This window comes from Mesocricetus auratus, unplaced genomic scaffold (genome assembly GCF_017639785.1).
Source record: "Mesocricetus auratus isolate SY011 unplaced genomic scaffold, BCM_Maur_2.0 Super-Scaffold_100007, whole genome shotgun sequence".
Taxonomy (NCBI): domain Eukaryota; kingdom Metazoa; phylum Chordata; class Mammalia; order Rodentia; family Cricetidae; genus Mesocricetus; species Mesocricetus auratus.
The window spans coordinates 25612299-25629244 of NW_024429191.1; the positions used below are offsets into that span (position 1 = coordinate 25612299).

Here is a 16946-nt window from a genome sequence, read left to right on the forward strand (position 1 = left end):
AGCCAAGCTTAGTATCAGCGCTGTGTATCTGAAGAAGGCGAGCTTGAGTAAGTCTGGTGGCAATCATCTGGAGGCTGTCAGCGGCTTTCCCCCCCAACAAACCAAAGCGATCTTAGCCCGCCCGCGCTTCAGGAGCGCTGGACGAAGACTACAATTCCCGGCGTGCGGCGCGCGGCGCGGGCGGAAAGCCGGCCACTTCCGCCCCACGCAGCGCCGGTGCGGCCGCGTCTCGACGTGTCACCGGCGGCGCCGTGGCTGTGGCCGGGAGAAGGAGCTCCGGCGAGGGAGAGTTCGCGGCGGTGGGTGGCGGCGGCGACCCGGGCCTGGACCAGCTCCGGCGCGGAGGCGTCCCGGGGTCCGTGGAGAGCGGCGGCGGGCGGCAGCGGGCCGGGCCGCGCGGGGCGCGATGCTGAACATGTGGAAAGTACGGGAGCTGGTGGACAAAGCGTGAGTATCGGGGGGCAGTTGCGGCCGGGGCCGTGGCGGGGGCGGGGAGCGTGCGCACGGTGGTCCGGCGCGCGGTGGGCGCGCGGCACGCCCCCCCGCTCCGCGGCCTGGTGATGGCGGCGGCCGCTGCGGGCCTGGGCCTCGGTCCCTGAGCCTTCCGTGGTGCAAAAACCCCCTTCCCTGCTCGCATCCCTGCTCTCCGGGACGTCCTCACCGCGCCCCTACCCCTCGCCCGGCAGGCGGATGCTTTTGATCATACCCAGCCTGAAGTTTGGCCTCCTGGACACCAGACCAGGCTTGGGGGGGGGGGATAGGGGACCCGGTGCACCGGTCTACCGTCCCCCTCCTGGTTTAACCCAAAGACACCTTAGACCCGACCAGTTATGCCCTTTAGCGTGTTAACAGTCCTTTTAATTTCTAGTGAACCTGCAGTGGAGTGGGTAGGAGGTGTAACAAGTGGTCATTGTGGGCAGGCTGGAGTTGCCGAAGAGGAGACTCGCCCTTCTGGTTTTTCACACTAAGTGAAAGCAGATGACCAGACAACTTTGTTCGTAATTGTTTCCCTCTAAGAACTTTCCCACTGCTCTTAGTTTTGAGTGGGTCGCTTGTTCCATTCGTTTTCATTAAGACATCATTTCAATGAAAAAAAAAAAAAAAGGCCAAGTCTGTATATCCTGTAGACCTGCTTTTAACTCCATTCAGACGGAAATAACTCCAGTGCCCTTAGTATACTGAGGAACCCTTAACCCTTAAATTGAGCATATCGAATATAGTAGTAGGTCTCCTAGGTCACCAGGAAATAAGAGTTTAAATATTTAACCAGCCCTCTTCCTTTTGGTTTTTATGTGATTATGCAATAAGTGTGGTAAGAAAACAGTTCGTTTGAGCCACCCTCCTAACCTAAAACCAGGAAGTGAAGAAGCTCTTCTTGACCCTAGAAAACAACGTATTTTGCAACGACTTGGACACTGCATCAGATGGAACCAGAGTTTGACGGTGCATATTTGCTTCTCTACCTAAGAAGTCGGTGAAGTGCTTAAAGAGTATCGCTTTCAGAACAGAAAGAGCTGGGCTCTTAACCTTGCTGTACTACCGTCTTCTCTGGTTCAGAATGACAATAATTATGCCCATGTTAGGCTGTGACGATGAAGAGCCAAGGGCCTCCATTTCATATGATTCTTGATAATGAAACATGTTCATGTCGGCATGCTTCTGAAAGAGAAGTTTCCCGACTTGGACGTGAGATAAACCTCCCTGAGAAGCTGCAAGTCTGAAAAGAGTTTCCTTTAGTGGTTGTATTGTTCATTTTTCCATTAAGTGTTCAGAAATTTACATGGGGCCATGTCGCTATTTGTAAACTCCGGTTTGCCAAAGAGAAAAATCACTTCTTCTCTGGGTCCATGGGTGTTTTCAGGGTATCATATAAGAAGTAGAATACTAGCTTAGCTTAGAAGCTGAAAGAAGTTTCTGCAAAACTGCTGTACTTCTGCTTCTGAGTCCGGGGATAGCTGAAGAAAACTAGTAAGAAACCCACCTGGGTCCCACTCCCAACCAAATGTGTTGTACTTTGGAGTTTGAAGGGACAGCAAAACGTACCTCCTTTCTTGTTTCAGCCCAGTGTGGATTACAGCCTTGAGCCCACTTATTCAAGGATGTGTTCTTATGTGTACCTGCCGCACTGAGACTAAAACAGGAGACAGTTTTACTGATAAATGCTCAGCGTTTGGTATTTGTTTTTAACTGGAAGGAAGAATAGTTTAAAATACAAGCATTGTGCAGAACCATTGTACAGTACTGCTATTCTGTATGCTTAAACAACAACAACAACAACAACAAAAAAACACGATGGGGTTGAAAGCCATCGTAGATTGGCTGATTGGTTTATTAGAGGAATGAAGTTATAAGGTAACTGGCAGAGGTCAAGTGATGAACATGGCTGCTCTGGAGCTAGAGTATCAGACTATGGTAGGAATAAGGAGTGCAGGTTCTGGCACTGCCTCCATCAGCCCTGTGTGTACTTTAGGGCAGAATGACTCCAAACTTCAGATTCCTTGTTTGTAAAAAGCTGGTCGTGGGCTAGGCACGACTTCAGATTAATTGGGTACTTGATGAAATAAATTCCCATCAAGGAAACAGTAACTAAAACTAGTGTTTCACATCAGCAAAGCAGAGTTTGGAAAATCTTGGTCCTCGAGACAATATAGTTTGCAAAGAGTATTTATTATTTTTATATTATTTTTTAATGGTAATCAAAGAGGTCTGGAGAGATGACTCATCTGTTAAGAGTATGCATTGTCCTTCTGGAGGACCAGAATATAATTCCCAGCACCTACATCAAGGAGCTCACAATCACCTGAAAGTCCAGTTCCAAATAATCTGAATCCTCTGGCCTTCATGATTGCCCCCCTCCCTACACACACACACACACACACACACACACACACACACACACACACACACACACACACACACACACACACGTGCGCGCGCGCAGCTAAAAATGAAGTCAATCTTTTTTTTTAATTTAATGGTAATCAAATATTGAGGCTATCAATGGTGAAGGACTTGGCTTCATTCATTCCCAGTGCTGCGGGCAGCAAGTAAATTTTCTTAAAAGCTATGGATGAAGGCACATACCTAAAATCCCAGCACTTGGTCAGTAGAAACAAGATCAGGAGTTCAGGGTCACACTCTACTATTTAGCCCTTTGGAGACCAGCTGGGTTAAGGGAGACCCTGTCTTGGAAAAAAATGAGAATGAAGGATACAGCTCAGTGGTAAAGTGCTTGCCTGCTATGTGGAAATCCTGGGTACTGCAAAGTATAACCAAAAAAGATAGCCAATAAATGTTATATTTAAACGTTTGAAGCAATCAATACATACAGCTCATGACTCAGGAAAACTTAGATTGCTAGTGTATACCCACCAGCAAATGTGACTTACTTCAAAAAGATAAATGTATTCTTTCCAACTATTTCCGTTCCCCAGAACAGCCTTGGGTTCTGTGTGGTGGCAGTACTCACCAGTAAGGAGGGGTTTCAAGCGCTGGCATTTGCTAGTCTGAAGCCTACTTCTGGGAAGTCAGGGTGTAGTGCCCCTCTGTGGCTGCACCTCCTGGTGGTATGAAATAGGTCTAGAGCACATTACAATAGCAGGAAAGCAAAGAAGGCCACATAGGCCAGCCGGAGCCCAGGGCACCCGGTCTTCCCCATCTTGTCTAGTTGCTCACAAGGCCAGCTGTGGCAGGAAAGGATAAGAGAAGAAACGTCCAGCTGCAGTTAGCTAGGCATTGTTATCCATGACCTGAATTCAAAACTGTAATAAAATGTACACATAATTCGTAATCCCATACAAGGTGTGAATTGAAAGTACTGTAGCTCTGTAGCATTTTTTTCTCTGGGAATTTGGGGAAGGTGGCAAAGGTGACAGGCACGGTTCTGGTACAGAGACGCTGCTGCTGGCTCTGCAAGCCAACTAACCCTTTTTCCTTACAGGGTATTGTGTACTCCACCAGCAGCACTTTCTTAGATGCATAGTAGTTGAAACAGCCCTGGCTGTTTAAGGTCAAGGCATTTGTAGTAGGCAGTACGTTTTAAGTTATCCTCTCAATTATAGATCCTTTAGTTACTTTCCTTTCCGTACATTGCTTGTTTTTAGTTCTAGATGTTTAGCTAATGTGATAGAGTTGTATATACTGCTGCTGTAGTCTGGCTGACCCTGTAGGGAAACTTTGCTCTTCAAGGGAGAGTATCTTCAGTTGTTTGAACAGAGTGTGCATTTGTTGTCTTAGATTAGTCCTGTGGAACTCGTGCAGTGTGGTCCATGCTTGGCAGAGAACTCTGCTACAATCCAGTGTGAGCCTTCCTGGTTTCATCCCCCACTCTTGTTTATCGCCAACTTGTCAGTAAGTCTCCATTCGGTTCCTGGAACTTGAACTCAAAGATGAGAAGGTGCTTGTCAGTTCTGATCTTCCGAGAACCACTGCTCTGAACCAGTTGTCAAGAATGGCTGTCACTGAGACAATGAATGAATTACCTTCCTTTTCTTCTGGTAACAGGACACAAGTAGGTACTGAGAATTTAGTTCCAGAGAAAGGTGAGCTAGTTTCCCTTCTGGCAGCGTTTCGTCGGGGAGTTTTCAGGAGCTTACATTAGTGCTTTCTTTCAGTACTGCTCCCGGGTGCCTCTTAAAAGCCTTCGCCTGCCCCATTCCCTTTGGTGTGCACTTCAGTTTTAGTTTACAAGTAGCTGTTGTGTGTTTACCAATATGTCCACTACAGGTACTAAGTCATTTTTTTAGGCAGCACTTACTAGTCATACTCCTAGTTTTTACAATGTAGTTTCACAGTTGGTTGTGCGTGTGTGCACACTCCTGTATTATTTTTCATACTCTATGATATTCAATAATTCCTTTAAGAACAATGGGTTTGGAGATGCAGTTTAGTTGGTAAAGTGCTTAGTATTTAGAAAACCATATTAGAAATTTGGTACAATAAAAGCTAAAAATAAGTGTCAGCGTCAAAGATCTAGATATGAAAAGTAAAGGTTCTAGAAGATTTTTTTAAGTTCTTTATGCTGCCAATATTCATGCATGCCTGCTTTCTTTCGAGGGTGGGGGTGGCTAGGTGGGACACAGTCTCATGTAGCCTAGGATGGCATTTTGAAGCAAATCCCAGTTATCGTATTGTTTTATCTATTGTAAAAATGAATCAACTCCTAAAAGGTGAGGAGTTTGTGTGGTGTTTGTTTGAGACAGGGTTTTGCTGTGTAGTCCTAGCTGACCTAGAATTCCCTGTACAGCTCAGAATGGCCTCTATCTTGTAGCAGCCTTATTACCTCAGTGTCCAGGGTGGTTAGATTAAGGTGTGAGTCACCATAATCTGCTAGGAGTCATTGATTTCAGCCGTGACCACAATACTTTTTCATACTCATAAATCGAAGGTAATTCTTTGGTATCAAATGTCTTGTCCTGTATTCCTTAGTTGCTTCATGATTCTTTTTCATTTCTTAGTTTGGGTTTTTGAGACAAAGTCTGCCTATACAGCCTTGGCTGGCATGGAATTTGCCACCGTGCCTGGCCATCTTGTTTTTAATGGGGCGGGTGCATGTAAGTTCAGGACACATGAAGACCAGAAGAGGGTGTTGGATCTCCTGGAACTGGAGCTCCAGTCTGTTGGCAGTCTCCCCATGCAGGTGCTGGAGACCAAACGCTGGTCCTCTGCAGAATGCAAGCACTTTCAACCACTGAGCCTCCTCTCCAGCCCTGTAATTTGTTTCTAATGTTCGGATTGGTAGATACATCTCTTAGCTCTCCTTGCTTCCCGTTATACTGCAGACATGCCGATCTTCCCTTGAGTCTCTTTTTTTGTTAAGTCAACTCCCATTTTTTTTTTAATTTCTTCCTGCTTGTTTATTTATTGGACAGCCTAGGTTATTTGCATTTCTCTCATTCTAGATTTTGCAGATTCTACCCCCATTGTAGTTTGTTAGTTTGTAAATATTCTGTATTGACTGCAAAATGACAGTTAATGTCTAGTCAGTTGATAAATTCAAGCTCCGGTTTGAGGGAGCAAGACCACTTCCTTATTTAGAAATTTTTTTTTTTTTTTTTTTTTTAGTTTTTTGAGACAAGATTTCTTTGTAGCTTTAGAGGCTGTCCTGGAACTAGCTCTTGTAGACCAGGCTGGTTTCGAACTCACAGAGATCTGCCTGTCTCGGCCTCCCGAGTGCTGGGATTAAAGGTGTGTGCCACCATGCCCTGCTAGAAGTTCATTTTTAATGACTGCTGGTGTTTCTTGTGTACAGGGTTATAGTCCTAGCTGTATGTTTTCTAACTTTCTGGGACTTCATGCTCTTGTCACTTCCTGTGACCTTTAGTTAATCCACTTCTTCTGTGTGTTCATTGATCATTGCTGTCCATAGATACTTCCCACCACATTCAGCTATCTCTAGGTAGTGCTTAGTAGTGCTTACTGAATCTGATGCTGCTTGTGGATCAAAGAGACTATTGTAAACTGCCACTGGGAACCAAATTCAGGTCCTCTGCAAGAGCAGCAAAAGCTCTTAACCACTAGCCATCTTTCCAGCCTCTCTGTGGGTGCTCATTTGGTGTTGGTTTTTATTTTTATTTCTTATTTATTCCTGAGAGAATCTTGCTAGAGAAGGACTTGCCGTGTATCACAGGGTGGCCTCTAACCTCACTCACTCCTTTCTCCCCAGCATCCCTCTGCCGAGTGCTGGCATTATAGGTGTGTGCCACCATGCTCAGCCTTTTGTCATAAATACTGCCGTGCATGCATTGTGTTATTTTTACCAACTCATGGATGCTTTTTCTTGAATACTGTGAAGTGTATTACAGAATATTCTTTCAAAAGACATATTGAAGACTGAAGTGTTTGGAAAGACATATTGCAGTTTCCACCTGCTAGTTTTACTGTGCCATTCAGCTTGTTTTGTATTTCCCTAAGATTTTAAAAATATTGCCAATGTAAAACATCTTATCTAAAACATAGGAAGATTTTATGAATGCCTATTGGAGCTGGCATTTCATCCTTAAACTGGGCAGTAAGGTACCATTCAAATATGTGGTAACAAATATACAGTTTCTCTTTTTTAAGGAATTTACTTTTTATTTATCTGAATGTGGTGCCTACATGATTACGTGCACTTAGAGGTTCCTATAACTAAAATTACAGGTGTTTGTGACCGGATGTGGTGCTGAGAATCAACCCTGGTTCTTTGCAAGAGCTGTGCGTAGTTTTGAGCCATCTCTCCATCCCCAGTACATGATCAGTTGACAATGAGTAGCATATGTGAAGAAAACTCAGTAAAGAAAGGACTTTCTCTGTGGCTCTGTGGCGCAGTGGATAGCACATTGAACTTCTAGTGGTCATGAAAGGACTTTCTAGTTCTGCAATGAAGTCTTTTATACTCACTCGGGCTTTTCTGAAAGTTGAGTGAATTCAGGTAAAGGAATATAACTTATTCCCCATATTGGATCCCAAATATAGCTACTTCTGAATAGATTAAACTAATGATTTGTTAAATACAAATGATTCTGTTAATGTGCAACAGTAGCAATAGGTTTTATGTTTCACTTCAAAGTCCAATAACTAATTATTTTACAATGTTTTTTGACATGAATTTTTGTTAATTTAGAACATTTAAATGTTGTGTATAATTTAAATAGAAGTAATTTTTTTGTAATCTTGCTTTTTCTTTTCCCTTAAAAAATACTGAAAAGCCAGCCAGGCAGTGGTGGCTCACACCTTTAATCCCAGCAATTGGGAGGCAGAGGCAGGTGGATCTCTGTGAGTTTGAGGCCAGCCTGATCTACAGAGTGAGTTCCAGGACAGCCAGGGCTCTTTAAACAGAGAGACCCTGCCTTGAAGAAACATAACAAAACACAACACAACAAGGTCTCACTATGTGGCCCTCCTGGCTAGAACTCAGTGAGGATTGCCTTACAGAGATCAGCTTCCTTTGCCTCCCAAGTGCTAGGATTAAAGCACAAATCAGCATATCCAACTATAATGTTTTCCTTAAGATGGAGTCTCGTGTAACCCACACTGACTCTGAGCTCCCTTGAACTTCTGATCCTCTTGCTTCCACCTCCCAATTATTGGGATGACAGAAATGCCATCACAACTGAACAATGCAGGGGTAGGGATTGAGCCCAGGGCTCTGTGCATGCAAGATAGGAACTTTATACCCACAGCTTGGTGTTTCATGATGTGTATATCCTTTGTGGCATTTCACTCATCTACAGTGGAAACATGCATTGTAAGTTCAGGGGGCTTTATTTATTTGTTTGTTTGTCTGTTTATTCTTCAAGACAGGGTTTATCTGCCTAGCTTTGTAGACCAGATTGGCCTCAGAGATCCACCTGCCACTGCCTCCCAAGTGCTGGGATTAAAGGCATGCACCACCAACGCCCAGCTATTTTAGTTTTTGAGATAGAATCTCTCTAAATAGTTCTGGCTTTTCTGGAACTCACAAATCTGCCTATCTCTGCCTCCCAAGTGCTGGGATTAAAGGCATGTGTTGCCATGCCTAGCCATGTTCAGTTTTATTATCTTATTTTTCTTGACATTTCATGCATTTTTAGCAATCTGAAAAGTAATGCATCAGGCTTGGTGGTGTTTTCTATAATTTTTCTCAGATTCATTGTTTTTGCTTTTTTTTTTTTTAACTAGAGCCTCATTATATATTCAGGCTACTTTCAAATTTGGTTGTGAGCCTCCTGCCTCAGCCCCACATATTGGGATTACAGATATCTGCTACCATTCATACGTATCCTTTTTTCAGGTGACATGAAGTTGTTGTTTGGATAAAATTATATGTTACGCACTTCAGCCACCTAACTCATATTCTTAGTTTGATGTGTTTGGCTTATGGTTATGTTTGTTGCTGAATGGGCTTTGGCAAGTAGCTCATTTATTATGAAGCCAAATAAGTGTTTGTAACGAGGCTGGCGCTATGGCTTAGTGGTTGAGTTAGTAAAGGCGTTTGCTGTACAAGTCTGGAGCCCTGAGTTTGATCTGTGAAACCCATGTAAAGGTAGAAAACAAGAACTGAGTCCACCCATCTATCTTTAGGACATTTATCTGCAGTCTTAGCTAGTCTTCCGAAAGGATCACCTGGCAAGCTTGTCTCATTCATTATCCTAAGGTCAGTTACTAGTATATACCTGTTTTGCAAATTGACACTTACCTGGATAAAGTATTTACTATTAAAGACTCAGAACCAAACTTGATAGTTATCCTTTTCTCCATGCACCTTCCACCGAAGAGAATTTTGCTGTTCTGCAGTATCCATGTACCATCTTTACATTAGCTGATCCAAGATGGAGGGGAGAACAGAAGTTTTCACATGTGAGAGAGGAAACCTTCGCTGTTGTCATGAAGGCATTTTCTGGCATCAATCTCAAAGAATGAAGTCCCATTTGTGGGAAGTGTCACAATGCAGAATCAGTAATCGTCAGTGAATAACTTCCATAGCTCTTCATTTTCCCAGTCCTTTGGTTTTTGTACTGTGGTCCCATACTGATTTGATTACTGTCTACTTTTTCCTAATGTTTCTTATGTTCCAAATGGACCACTTAGAAATAACATCTTAGATTTGTATCTATAGTCTAGGTATTGTGCTTTTCTAATCCATTCCAAATATTTAAATGTTACATAGTAACTGAGATACACTGTTGAGAGCTTTCTAGTATTCAAAAGACTTGGAAAAGTCTTCCTAAGTTCCTGAAGAGCTCTGCAGAGTACTGGACAATGTGAAGCCAGACTTTAGGGTTCTAGTGCAGTCTGTGAGTTACACATGAAAAAGAAACAACAACGGAGGGGATGCGCTTCCAGTTTGGAGACTTAACGTAGGACACAAAGCCAGACTTTTGGAAGAACCAGGTGGAGCCAAAGCTTGTTAAGTTCCTACTGTTCAAATATGACTGCTGAAAGAAATTCAAGTGAGCTACCAAAGTTGGAGTCAGAATCTAAGTCACAAGTCAGATGACACCCCTCATTGTGATAAGCTGTTCCCACGTGGATCTAAGTCATTGCTGATAGCATTGAGCACTTGTTAGGAAAGACAAGGAAGTCCTCTTTTGCTCTCACTAAGTAGTCCAAAGTCAATAATTTGAAATTTAGTTATTTTGTTATTTTACCGTGTTAGCCTTTATGTCAAAAAAGCCAAGCCTAACCTTAAGGATTAGATAATATGTGTGAGTTTGATCACAGGTAGAAACGAGAAGAGGCTGGGAGAAGTGACACACACCTGTCATCCCAGCACTTGGGAGGTGATCAGGAGTTCAGGGTCAGCCTTGGCAGACTATCGAGTTTGTAGTTAGCCTGAGCTATACAAGACCCTGTTTGTGTTCACAAAGGGGGTGTCATGGACATTCCTCTGTTGAAGTACATATTTCCTATTGCCTTTCTGTTGGGAGTGTTTTAGAGTCATAGACAGCCAATTTCATGTGAATATTTGGTGTTGTATCTGAAATTAATTGGTCAGTAGTGACAACAGTTTGTAAGTGATAGAATCAAAGTCCACAAAGAAAATTTCCTACTTCCTGACTGCTGGATGTTTGATTATTCTGTTATATGGCTTTCCTTGGAAAGCTTACTTACCCAAGTTTGTTTGTTTGTTTGTTTCCATCCATAGAGTAAGATAGTATATTTGATAAAACTACCTTAAATGTTTTAGGTAAGGCACCACCTAAAAAGATAGCCAGTCATGAGGTAACATAGCTGATCAGATTTCTTTGGGTTTCAGTTTTCTTTTTTCATGAGTGGAGGTTAAGACCTTGGAAGGGGAGATAGCTACTTCTGTGTGAAATTGGTGTAGTTTGCCTGTGGATCTGTTAGGATTACATGAACTGCTGTATTAGGAAAAGATTCTTTCATTGTTCTCTCTTTAGATTTTTTTCTTCAGTTTTTTTTTTAATTTTGTCATTGAGAGATAGCTTTAAAAATTATAACCCAGGGTTAACAAGGTGGTTCAGAAGCACTTGTCACCAAGCCTGATAATCTAAATTCAATTCCCAGAACCTGTTAGGTAGTAGGAGAGAAGCAACTTCTGCAAGTTATCCCCCACCGACAGATTTATAAATATTTTTTAAAGTTATGACCCAAAGGTTTTAAAGTTACATAATGACAGTATTTTTCAGATCAGTTTTAATTCACAAGAATTTAAAATGTATTCACTCAAGCATGATGGCACAGACCTTGAATGCCAGCACTTGGGAGGCAGAGTCAGGTGCATCTCTGAGTTTGAGGCCAGTAAATTCTAGGCCAGCCAGAGCTGCACATAGTGAGACACTGTTTATAAAAGAGTAAATAAACAACAGTATGGTGTTTTTATAACATTTTAACCTATTTTAAATATACCAGTTTTACTAGTAGCTACTTTGTTATTTCTTTAATTCCAACTATAATTGGACTTTCATGCAAATAAAATTCTTAGACTCTTCATTTTTTAAAGTACCTTGGATATTTGCCCTGTTTGTGAAACAGTTTAACATATGATTTACCCCCCCATCACACTGTCTTAAAAAACAAAATAACAACCAAAAATCAGTTTACTGAAAAGCAGGAAGTATATGCATACAGCATTATTGATATAGGTCATGTAAGATAAACTGGCCATTTAAAACTGATCAGTTAGCACCTAGTACATTGCAGCATGGACAGTAAGGGCACTTTCTCACATAGCCCAGGCTATCCTGAAATTTGATATGACTTACTATGTCAGCAAGGATGACCTTGAATTTCTCATCCTCCACCTCCCCACTGCTGAAATGACAGGTGTGTGCTGGCACTCCTGTTTTTATGTGGTGCTGTGGATAGAACCCTGGGTCTTGTGCGTGCTAGACTAGACTAGCACTCTACCAACTATGCTATACCCCTTGCCCCTGACGCGTGCGCACACATGTTAACTGCACCCTCAGAGGCCAGTAGAGGGTACCAGAGCCCTTAGAACTGGAGTTCCACATGGTTGTGAGCCACCATGTAGTGCTGGGGACTGAATCCAGGTCCTCTGCAAGAGCAACAAGTGATCGTAACTTCTAAGCCAAATCTCCAACCCGCTCTTTTTTTTTTTAGAGTTTCATGTATTAGTATTTTACTTACATCATTTTCACCCCTTCCCTTCTCCCTTCCAACTCTTCCTATGCCTTTCTACATAACCTTTTCTATAATTATTATTTTTATATATACAGGCATATATATAATATGTGTATATGTATACATATAGGTGTATATATAAAAATAACCTGAGTCCATTTAGTGTTGCTCGTATGTATATGTGTTTAAAGCTGACCACTGGGTTTAGAAAACCTACCAGGAGGCCCCTTTTCCTTGGAGAAAGCTGATTCTCCCTCTCAGCACATTGGTTGCCAGTATTTCTTCATCTAAGGGAGGGACTTGTTCAATCTCCCTAGCCCACACTGGTGTGTCAGCAGATATTGTCACCACGCAGGTAGTTTCAGCAACCATACTGTTGGGTACAGCCTATCTGTCATATCTAGAAGGCATCTAGAAGCCAGTGCTATGACTTTTTTAACTTTCGTGTTTTGAAATGAAAGCTCTAGAAATTATCACGGGGCATTCCTGAAGCCCTTGTCCAGACTGGCCAGCATTTACATGCTTGTCTGTGCTCTTCCCTCCCTTCCCAGTGTGTGTATAGTCGCATTCTCATCTGCATGAAAAGAAGGTACTGAAATCGGGCCCCTCTTTTTTTGTAATGATTGTAGTGTACAAGCACCCTGCCTGCTAAGCAACATCCTCAGCCTGATTTCATGTTTTTAGATCTTAAAAGAGTGCGGTTTATGAAGACAGCTAGTGCGTCACAGAGACTCAGAAGTTCAGAGCACATCTATGTATCTGTTTCCTTCTTGTTTTTTTTTTTTTCCTCACAGCAACGCTATTTGCTTGCCTTAAATCAATTAGGTCTGAACAAACAACAACCAAAGCATATTTATTCTGATTATGTCAATAAATCACTCTCAGGAAAGCATTCCTGCTAGTAGCACTTCCTGTCCCGGCCGGCTCACACCTGTGCTCAGCACTCCTGATGTAGTGCAGCCTCCTTTAGCTTTAACTGATTACTCAGTAAGAGTCTCAATTATGGCAGCAGTGCTCTAATTAGAATGCTAGATGTTGGCACTTCATTTAGCAACTAGAAGTGTGAAGTAGCTGTTCCTGCAGTTTGTATAAGTAAGAATTGACAGTGTATTTGTACATAGTCTAAGGTTATATCCCGTACTTTCCTTCCAAAGTAAACATGCAGCTTATTTGGAATGTGGCATCATTTTGAGTAAAGTTGGAGAGGATCTGGTTGTATGTTGGGAGTAGCATTTCCCACCAATTAAAAAGATATGTATGCCAGCACTCAGGAGGCTGAGGCTGAGGTATCATGTGTTCTTACTATGTAGCCCAGGCTGGCCTTGAACTGGCAGTGTTCCTCCCCAGCCTCCCATGTGCTGGGATTCTAGATCTGGACTACTGTACACAGCACAGGTACAGTTTCTTAATTTCCCTTTTTTTCTGTATGTATATGTTGCATGCATGTGTCCGTTCGCCTGTCAGGGCAGAGTTTGGTATCAGGTTGTCTTCTTATTCACATCTGTACTCCACTCCTTTTTTTCCACTTGAGACAAGGTCTCTCACTGAACCAAAGTTAGCCATTTCACTGAGAGTAGCAGGCCAGTTAGCCCCTGAGATGTGCCTGTGTCCACCCCTTCAGTGTTGGGTCACATTCACACATGCCAGCTTTTTCATGGCTGCTGGGGACTCATGATTGAACAACAAGCATGTTATCCATGGAGCCATCTCTCTAGCTCCAGTTTCTTAACTTCAATATTAACATTAAGAATACAAGAAGTCGCGGGTTGGTGGCACACGCCTTTAATCCCAGCACTCAGGAGGCAGAGGCCCACCTGGTCTACAAAGTGAGTTCCAGGACAGCCTCCAAAACAATACAGAGAAACCCTGTCTCAAAAAAAAAAAAAAAAAAAAAAAAAAGAGCTTGCTGAGCAGGTGGCACACAGCTTTATTAATCTCAGCACTTGGGAGGCAGAGTAGGTGGATCTCTTTAAGTTTGAGGCCAGCCTGATCTATGGAGTGAGTTCCAGGCAGCAAGAGCTACAGAGAAATCCTGTCTGAGAAAACAAAACAAAAAAACAATCAAGCAAAAAAAAAAAAAAAAAAAAAAGAAGAGCTGGACTGGGAAGACGGCCCCATGGACGAAGCTGCTTGTCATGCAAGCTTTCCTGAGTTTAATCCCCAGAACCTGTGTAAAGGTGGAAGGAGAGAGCCAGCTCTGGGAAGTTGGCCTCTGGCCTGCACATGCTCACTGTGGTGTTCATGTTCTCTTTCCACCCCAATTAAAAACCAAATCTTAGATGAAAGAGCTTGAGCTACAGATAGATGCTGCTCTTCTGGTAGAGAATCATATGGTGAGAGAATATAAAGTGTATTTTCTGTGCACACACATGTCTCTGTGTGTGTGTTGTACCTGTGGACCAAACCCAGAATTTTACATATTCTAGACATAAGTTCTGTCGTGGAGCCTAATCCCTTAAGTTCTTTTTTTTATAAAAAGGTTTTTTGGTTTTTATTGTTGGTGGGACTCAGTTTTTTTCCTTCCACCATGCAGGTTCCAGGCATGAAACACAGGTTGTCAGGCTCAGCAGCAAGTACCTTTACCCTCTAAGCCTGTCCTTTAACTTAGTTCTTTATGCTTATGTAATCTGTGGTGAGTAACTCAGATGAAAGGCATGTATCTTGTGGCAAATGCCCACATCCAAAGGAACAAAGTGGTGTAACAGGGAATACAGGAAACCACAGGATAATTGATTGGATGAATAATTACCATTTACCTGGAGCCCTTGTAGGTACTGGAAGAGGCACTGATGAAAACAGTGGTTGGGGCTGGGGAGGTGGCTCTTGTAGAGCATCTGGGCTCAGTTCCCACATCAGTTGTCTCATAAACACCTCTAACTCCTCTTCTGGGGGATCCAGCGCACTCTGCTGGCCACCGTGGGCACTGCAAACATGTGGATTATATAGATAAGCAGGCACATGAATGTACATATAAATCACAGTGAATTCTAAGGGACACTAGACATTCAGGAGGGTTATGAAGAGGCTGGAGTCGAGAGTGATGGTGAGGGCTTTTCCCTTCTGAGAATACAGTGCTTCCAGTAAGACTGAAAAGTGAAGTATCTAAGAGGGGGAGGACAGACAGACAGTGGGACAGCGTGTGGCAGAGCAGTGAAGAGGAGTGCTGATGTGTGGGATGTGGATTTGTCTTATATTTTATAAGATACCCATGGTGGATTTTGAAAAGCCCAGGAGTGAAATGACCCCAAACATGACCCTTATTCCTAGTGATGAGTTGTATATTAATTGGGGAGGGGTTGTTGAAATGATGACTATGACATAACACTGAAAACACAGTCATTAAAGCTGCCACTGCCCGAGCTTGGGTCCTCAGCACACCCACTTAGTGGTTGTGTAATGAATGAGACTTTAACTCCTTGTCTCTCAGTTTACTTTCTGTAAAATAGAGATAGTAATAAAACCTGCCCTCAGGGATTAAATAAATTATCACCTGTAGGCGGAGATTTCTGCCCCAAAAGCTGCTCCCAAGTGACCACACAGAGACTTTTTTTTAAATGCTCAGCTGATAGCTCAGGCTTATTACTAACTGGCTCTTACAGTTTAAATTAATGTGTTGCCACATGGCTCACAGCTTGTTACCTCATTTTGTACATGTACTACTCCCTGTGTCTGGCCAGCAACTCCTGACTCTACCCTCCTTCCTTCCAGCATCCTCTGTGTCTGGCTGTCCTGCCTGTACTTCTGTGTAGCTACCAGCCGGTCAGGTTTTTATTAAACTAATCTGAGATTTATCTTTTTTTTTCTTGTATGTAAGTGTACGTATATAGTGTATGTATATATACACAATGCAAACGCACACATTTAACTGGGGCTTAGCTTACAGTTTCAGAGAGGCCATATCATCATGTTGGAGAGCATGGAAGTACGCGGGCAGACATGGTGCTGGAGAAGTAACTGACAGTTTTCCAGCCTGACCTGCAGGCAGCATGGGGAAAGACGGAGCCTGGCTTGAGCTTTGGAAACTTCAGAGTCTTCACCCAGTGCCACACTTCCTAACCCTTCTCAAGTGGTACCACTCCCTAATGACTAAGTATTCATTCATAGGGATATACGAGCCTATGAAGCTGTTCTCGGTCACAACACCTGCAGGCGGGTGTCCACACCTCCTGGCTGCCTTGTCCACCTGATGTAGATGCTGGGAACTGAACTCTAGTCTCTGGAGGAGCAGCAAGCACTCTTAACCACCAGGTTTATATACTTTTTTAAAAAAGTGAACAAAAAGTACAGCCATGTTATAGGGGAAAAAGAGAAGCTGGGAATGCCATGCCTTGCTGTTGATTTGCGGTACTTTGGAGAGAATCCAAGAGTATTTATCACTATACAGGAAATGGCAGCTTTGTGCAAGTCTTCCATGGGAACAGATTGTGAGAAGAACACAGTTCCAGCCTGGAAGTGTTTCAGTAAACAAGCTTCTATGCAAAGAAGGAGACATGAGAGAGTTTTCTCATATGTTAAATGACATCCATGATGTGCCTGGCTCTTCATGTAACACTGAGCGTGAGGAAGGAGAAGGTTAATTAAATGTTCAAGTATCCCTTTAGGTTGTAGGTTCCCTAATTCAGCTCTTCAGTTGTTTTTTGGGGACACAGCTCCTGTCACTGAGATAATTTCAGGTGACAGAGCAAATTCCATCCAAGCACCAAATGACCCCTGAATTGAAATACTTCCATGATGTCTTTAAAGCAACATGACCACCCCTCCCCTGCGGTGTGGTTCATTAGGACATTCCTGCATCATTCATCTGTGTGTGCTTGGCAGGGAGGGGGGGCATCTCTTCTTGGTCTCACTCTTTACCTTCCAGCTCACCCCTATCTAAGATA

At 43.0% G+C, this 16946-nt stretch overlaps 1 protein-coding gene across 2 annotated transcripts in view; it reads left to right on the plus strand.

Annotated features, from left to right (window-relative positions):
* The first annotated feature begins 219 nt into the window (after positions 1-219).
* Clint1 (clathrin interactor 1) overlaps positions 220-16946 on the plus strand; it is a 57528-nt gene continuing 40801 nt past the window's right edge. For both annotated transcript variants that reach the window (XM_013114788.3, XM_005071909.4), the window contains exon 1: positions 220-447. In XM_013114788.3, the coding sequence (XP_012970242.2) occupies positions 407-447 (41 nt within the window). In that variant the 5' untranslated portion in view covers positions 220-406. The remainder of the gene's footprint in view (positions 448-16946) is intronic.